This window comes from Neovison vison, chromosome 2, assembly GCF_020171115.1.
Source record: "Neovison vison isolate M4711 chromosome 2, ASM_NN_V1, whole genome shotgun sequence".
Lineage (NCBI taxonomy): Eukaryota > Metazoa > Chordata > Mammalia > Carnivora > Mustelidae > Neogale > Neogale vison.
The window spans coordinates 8,418,536-8,425,319 of record NC_058092.1 but is presented as its reverse complement, the minus strand read 5'-3'; the positions used below and the strand labels follow the sequence as shown (position 1 = coordinate 8,425,319).

Below are 6,784 nucleotides of genomic sequence, written 5' to 3'. Positions count from 1 at the left end.
CAGACCCCAGGCTAACTGCTGTGCCCAAGCTAATGAAGGGCTTCTCATTAACGCTCGGCAAAAGCCCATTAAGACCGTGAGCTGTGCATCAGTAGCAAAGGAAGGTCAAGTTTCTTCTCATGGGAGTTAGTGCTTCTGGGACTCAGTGTCAATATTCACAAACAAGAGAAAGGGGGATTTATCTGTAGGCAAGTAGACAGCCGAGGGTGTGGCCCCAAACAGTCACCCAAGTCCTTCCTTCAGCCCCTGGGAGGGAGAACATCACATCCCGGGAGCTGGACAGACGCAGGGCCTGAAGGACCAGGACAGGTCAGTTTTGATGAGGAAATTAAAATCCAAAGTTGAGAATGTCACCCTCAGGGGGCGGGGTGGGGCAGCAGCCTGGTACTGCCCAAAGCTGCCTTCCCCTCTCGGGGCCCCGGGAGCTCATCTGAGAGATGGGAACCCGGCTCCGCGGAGAGCTGTGAGGGGCACCAGAGTTGTACGTGGGCCGGGCAGCCCTAGTCACCTGGGGGGAGGTGACAGTGACACCAAGGCCTACCTGCTCACCACCCTCCCCAACACTCCGGAAGAAAGCAAAGGTCAAGGGGAAGGAAGTGGAGCAGCTTCTTAAAAGGAAACGGGCTAAGTGAGGTATTCTTTATGAATAGGCATTATTTGGACTGTGTGCAAATGAGATGCAAACGACTCTGTATTCCCATTAAAACTAGGTTGTTGGAGAGGTTATTGGCCAGGACAGTCCCTTCTCTGCGCCTCTGGGATGCCTTGTCACCTTGCCAGCTGCCTCCCTGTCACCCCTCCCACCTCAACTCCTCCCACAAGCTTGCCTGTTCCTCCCACAGCACCAATCACCGGAAGGAGCCCTGGGATCACCGGCCTGAACCCCTGAGAAGCCCCTTTAGGGCTGTGTGGTCCCGAGCTCCACCTGCCTGAGCCTCTGCTCTTTGCTGGGACTCCGAGGGCTCAGGTTTCGCCGAAGGTTGGTGGGAGAGTACTTAAGGGTGAAGTATTATACACATTCAAGGGTTTCCATCCCAGCTTTTCTAAGAACAGGCCTCTTGATTTAACCACCAGCCTTGAATGTCCCCATCGTCAGGCTTTGCTACAATTCTCCCCGAGGTTGTCTACCTTTAAAGGTTGAGTACACCTTAGGGCAAGATTGGCTAGGGTCAAAGTCTGGCTCCACCGCTACCAGCTGTGTGACCCAGCCAAGTCGATCTCTTAGAGAGCCTTGGCTTCCCCATCTGTAAAATGGGTATGATAGCACACACTCTGCAGGGCTCACGAAATGAGCTGATACATGTTGACCCCTACTGGTTCAGGGCTGAAATGTGTCCCCCCAGAGATACACTGAGGTCCTAACCCTGGTACCCATGAATGTGAGCTTACTAGGAGACAGGGTCTTTGCAGGTGACCGAATGGAGCCACTAAGGTAGACCCCGACCCGATACCACCAGTTCTTGTAGAGGGAAGGGGACGTGAACGTCACAGAGAAAAGATGGCCACGTGAAGATGGAGGCAGAGATGAAAGTAACGTGTTTCCACAAGCCCAGAAACACCAAGAACTGCCCACAACCAGCAGGAACCAAGAGAAATGCCTGGAACAGATTCTCCTTCGGAACCTCCAGAAGGAACCACCCAGCCAACACCTTGAGTTTGGACGTCCAGCTTCCAGAACTGAGAGAATAAATCTGTTGTTTAAGCAGCCCCCCACCCTCCCCAGTGGTGGCATTTCAGTTCTGGCAGCCCCAGCAGACGGGTACAAATCCTGAGAAGAACATCTGGCACAGTAAGTAGAACCATGAATTACTTGGGGTCTGGCTTCACCATAGATGGTGGGTCCAAAGTCGGCTATTCCCCAGACAAATACTGAGTCCCCACTTGGTCCCAGGCATGCACTGGGTGGGGACACGCTGTTACACCTCTGCCTTGTAGACCCAGCCCCCAGATAATATTTCCAGATGACCAGATGAGCTAACCCGAAGGTCACTCAGGACTCAGGGCTCAGTTCCAGCTGTTTGTGTCCGGCTTCATAACACACTCAAGGGGCATCATGTGCCCCAAGGAAGGACAGTGCCTGACACACCAGAAGTGCCCCGAAATGCCCCAGCTGGGGTGCCTGGGTGGCTCAGTCAGTTAAGTGTCTGCCTTTGGCTCAGGTCATGATCCTGGGGTCCTGGGATCAAGTCCGCATCAGGCTCTCTGCACAGTGGGGAGCCTGCTTCTCCCGCTGCCCCTTCCCCCACTCCTCTCTCTCTCTCTCAAATAAATAAAATCTTAAAAAAAAAGAGCCCCAACTGACAAGCCAGACAAACTCCTTAAAAGAAGGTTCACTGGGGCGCCTGAATGGCTCAGTGGGTTAAGCGTCTGCCTTTGGCTCAGGTCATGATCCCAGCATCGGGCTCTCTGCTCAGCAGGGAGCCTGGCCCCCCCTCTCTGCCTGTGATTTCTGTCTACTAAATAAACGAAATCTTTAAAAAAAAAAAAAAAAAAAAGAAGGTTCATCTACGGAGCCCCATTCCCACAGTGCTACTGAGGACCCCAAAGCCCTGTGGGGCCTCGGTCCCTGGGGAGTCTGGCACCCTCCACCCACCTCCATCTCCCTCCAGCCCCCACCCCCACCCCCGAGCTGGGCTCTGGCCGCGCAGCCTGTGAGCACTCGTTACTACAACGTGAAGAACGCACAGCCGGTGACGTTTACGATGCTCGTGTTAATGGCGGCCGTCTGCAGTGCCATTTCACTTGAATAGGAACCATCTGCTGTGAGCTGGTGGCAGGCACAGCCAGCCCCCGACCCAGGGACTGCCTCCCCCAATTCCAACCCCCAGAGTCGAGTCGGGGAGGTGGGGGCTTGGATCAGTGAGGAAGGCTGTGTTGGGGGCCCCACAGCACCCCTGGGCGAAGGAGCCCCTTGAGGCCGGGCCAGGGGTAGGACATGCAGAACCCAGGCCAGTCTCTTGTGCTCTCTGGCCAGGACCAAAAGGCCTGGGAGGGACCACAGGACCACCCGGCATTGGCGTCCACGAAGCTGGGGGGGAGGGGAAGAAGGGGTAAAGGGGTGAAAGGCCCCTGCCCTTGAACCCACTGTGCTCTTCCTGCAAATTCTCCGACCAAGGCACAGGGCTCAGGAGGCAGTTGGGCTCTGCCACCGAGCCTTCTACATGTCAATCAATTTGTCTCCTGGTGCCTCAGTGTTCACATCTGTAGAATGGGGGCCCTGTAACAGCCCCGTGGGAGAGCTGTCGTCAGCACTGAGGCAGTACAAGGGGGAAGTCCCTGTGGTGAGCCGGCACGGAGGAGGGCTGGGCTCTTGGGCTGTCAGAGGGTACCTGACACAGCTGCTGGCCGCCCAGCACAAGGGGGGTGGCGGCCGGCTTCCCACCCAGCTCTGGCCGGGCGCCGTCATGAAGGCAGTGCGGGCCACGCGGGCAGGCGTCCACTCCCACACTGAGCGATGGGGTGCCTTTCCCGGCCCAGGCCTGGGAACAGAACTAGTTAGAGCCGAGCCGGGAAATAACGTGCCTCTGGGGTCAGAACAAGTACCTCGTCCCACACCCGCCGGACAAAAGGTGCGCTGGTCAGGACCCAAGTGCCAGGGCTATAGGGAGGCCCCGGCGGGCAGGGGGATCTTATAGCCGCTCCGGAGGAGCACGAGGCAGGCAGCCAGCCCCAGGGCCCCTGCCAGGAGCACGGCGCCCAGGGCTTTGAGGAAGGAAGTCCTGGTCCGGGTGAAGGAGCCGGGTGCCATGATGCCGAGCAGGGCCGTGCTGACCGTGAGCGTGTAGAGGATGGACACCCCCGTGTTGAGCGCGACGATCTTGCCGAACTTGGCAAATGGGGCGATGATGCAGAAGAAGAGGGGCACCGTGGCGATGACCGTGGTCAGGGCGCTGGACACGATGGCCACTCCCACGTGCCGCACGGCCTCCAGGGTCCGCCACTGGCGCTGTGAGTGGGCGTCCTGGGTGCAAAGGGAGGGCAAAGGCTGGGGCCAGGGACCCGACGCGCCAGGGGGATCCCTCCCTGCTTGGGGCCAGCCTGTTTCTGGACGGCCCCAGCTCTGCTTCCAGAGACAGGGCCAGGGACAGCCCCTGCTCCCCGGGCTTGGTGGGAAGATGACCTGGTTCCCTGGCGAGGCTGTGCAGGCAGGTGCTTAGCGGTTGCTGGGACAACCGGCTGCGGCTGGTGTGCGTAGTAGGGCCTCAGAAACGGCCCTGAGGGGAACGGATTTCTTTCTTTGGACCAAAAGCAGCTAAAAACATAACTGCCTTAATGTATGTATTTATGAACATTTCCACACCACCGCAACTCCAAATTAGGAGAAAACAAAGCCCTTGAAAAGACCCGGAGCTGGTGCTCAGTAGCTGAGCGCGTTCTCACTAAGCCGCAGACGTGTGGGGGTGGGGGGCGGCTTCAGAGGCACGACTAGAACGGGCCACCCCGCTCCCCAGGCTGGAGAAGGAGACTCGGACTCAGGGAAGCAGGGAGGCCCTATGCTCATTAGCGGAACAGGCTGGTTGGGAGTTGGGCACCGGGGTGTCCAGCTGGCCTCGGGGGACGCCCTGGGGTCAGGCCGGCAGGGTGCTCACCTCAGCCTGGTGGGGGGGCAAGTTCTCTCCGGCCAGCAAGTAGCCCTCCACCAGATGGACGCAGTAGTCCACGGACGAGCCGACGAGGATGGACAGGGAGATGGCTTCCACGGCCCCCATCTCCCAGCCGCTCCAGTACATGATGGTCACCACGAGGCAGACGATGCCTGCAGGGGGCAGGGGATGGTGGGCAGGCGGCTTGGACCCAGCTTTACCCACGCAGTCTAGAGGGGCACTGGGTGGACTCAGAGGGCCTCTGGGGGAGGCGGCAGAGCCTAGAGTGGAGCCCCCACCTCTGGTGACAGGAGGGACCAGGAGGGCCAGGGTCAGAGAGAAGTGGGGGTTCTGGGGGAGGGACAGGTGCAGCAACAGGTCACTGGGCCAGGAGCTGCCGCCTGGCGACATCCGGGTCCCTTCTGGGTGCACACAGGCTGGTCGGGGACAGTCCTGGGAGCGACCATCGCACGGGGTCTTTCTGCCTGGAGTGGATGTAGGGGTGGCTGGGAAACCTTCAATTAAGGACATGTGACAGTTCAGGATGGAGAGGAGCCTGCTGGCCTGAGGCCACCTTCGGGACTCCGGCCCACTCCTGGCCCCAAGAGCCTGATGCCTGCCTATTAGCCTCCCCCATCCCCCCGGCCCACATACCCAGGATGCTCAGGAGCACGGGCAGAAGGAGGAGCACGTGGGTGGTAAACACGGCCACTGCAGCCACGCAGATGAGCAAGGACAGGGCCAAGCCGTACAGGGCACTCTGCACCCCTGGAGGGCAAGAGAAGAGGGTCCTCAGCTGGGCTTCATGGGGGGCACCTATAAGTACCCCCCACTGCCCCTCCATGGTTCAGAGGTTGCTGGGATCCCAGAGATGGCCACCGTCAGAGCTGGCCATGTCACTCTGGGTAAGCCACAGGACCTCCCTGAGCCTCATCTGTAACACCGAGCGACAGGAGTACACCCCACAGGCCTCCTCTGGGGTTTAAAGAACACGGTCAGGCCCTTGGCACAGGACGTGGTCCCGGGAAGGGACCAGAGAGCTGCCACAATGGTGATCATTGTCACTGTTCAGGTGACCAAATTTAGGAGAAAAGAATGCGGCTAGGTGCCCCTGAGCAGGAGACCCACACTCCAGCCTCTGATTGGGGCTCCTGGCCACTGGGCCATTCCAGTTCCCCGGGGCTCTTGGCCAGGCTGGAGAAGATGACAAGTGCGCAATTCAGACAGGCCACACCCTGCCCTCCCTGCCCCAGGTAACCTGCTACCATCCGCCGCCGCTTCAGACCTGGGCAGTTAGGGGGTGAGGGGCTGGGCTGCCGCTTGCCTATGATCTCCATGAAGATCTGTTTCCAGTGCTCACACGTCTGGAATCCTCGGCGCAGGGCTGAGCCCTCGGGGAAGGTCTGTAGCTGCTGCTGCAGGAAGCTCTCCCAGCGCAGGTAGTCCGAGTACGTCTGGAAGGAGGACTTGCCCTTGTACGTGGTCTGTGGGGCACATGAGCCAGTGAGATGGGTAGGGGGCAGTGTACACTCACACTTCCCATGTAATGGCTGGTCTGCCCTGTGGCAGGTGCAGCCGGCCCTTGGGCACCTGCACACAGACAGTGCCCCAGTCCGGGATTACCTCGCACCAGCCTCTGCGTGCATGTGTGAGCCTTACAAGGGCAGCAAGTTCTGATGCCACCAAAGTCCCCGTCCCTTCCTAACAGAACCAGTGGCAGCTCCCAGAGCCCCCAAGCTCTCACTTCCCAGCTTGTGCACACAGTTCCTTCTGCCCGCACAGCCAACTCCCAACATCCTTCAAGCCTCTCATGGGCTCTGTCTCCTCCAGGAAGCCTTCTTGGAAGCCCTGAGACGGGCCTCTGCTGGGCTCTGCCAGGCCTCGGTGCTTCCCCATCAGAGCTGTTGTCACGGCCCAGCATCCTGCCCGTCTCTAGCCCCGAGCTCCACAGAGCTGTTCCGCGGGAGGACAGGCACTCAGCCTTCTCTTGGACCTTCGCCTGCTCCCACACTCACTTCTGCTCTCCCCAAGCACACCACGGTACAGTGTGTCCGTGCACATGTGTGTGTGTGAGCGTTGGTGGGGTCTGCTTGGAAGCGACACTCTGTGGTGTGGCCAAGCCCGAGAGGGGTTCTGTCCTCTCTCAAACTGTCTAGGGCCTCAGCCTCTGAAAGGCAGAGGATTCTGACATAGGCCAGACG

At 59.4% G+C, this 6,784-nt stretch overlaps 1 protein-coding gene across 1 annotated transcript in view; it reads right to left on the bottom strand.

Annotated features, from left to right (window-relative positions):
- Positions 1–2,691: 2,691 nt before the first annotated feature.
- Positions 2,692–6,784, bottom strand: part of DISP3 (dispatched RND transporter family member 3) — a 29,048-nt gene continuing 24,955 nt past the window's right edge. The window contains exons 17-20 of the mRNA XM_044237146.1: positions 5,908–6,067; positions 5,238–5,351; positions 4,590–4,756; positions 2,692–3,961 (exon numbers count right to left, since the gene is read on the bottom strand). Coding sequence (XP_044093081.1) covers positions 3,599–3,961; positions 4,590–4,756; positions 5,238–5,351; positions 5,908–6,067 — 804 coding nt within the window. The 3' untranslated portion in view covers positions 2,692–3,598. The remainder of the gene's footprint in view (positions 3,962–4,589; positions 4,757–5,237; positions 5,352–5,907; positions 6,068–6,784) is intronic.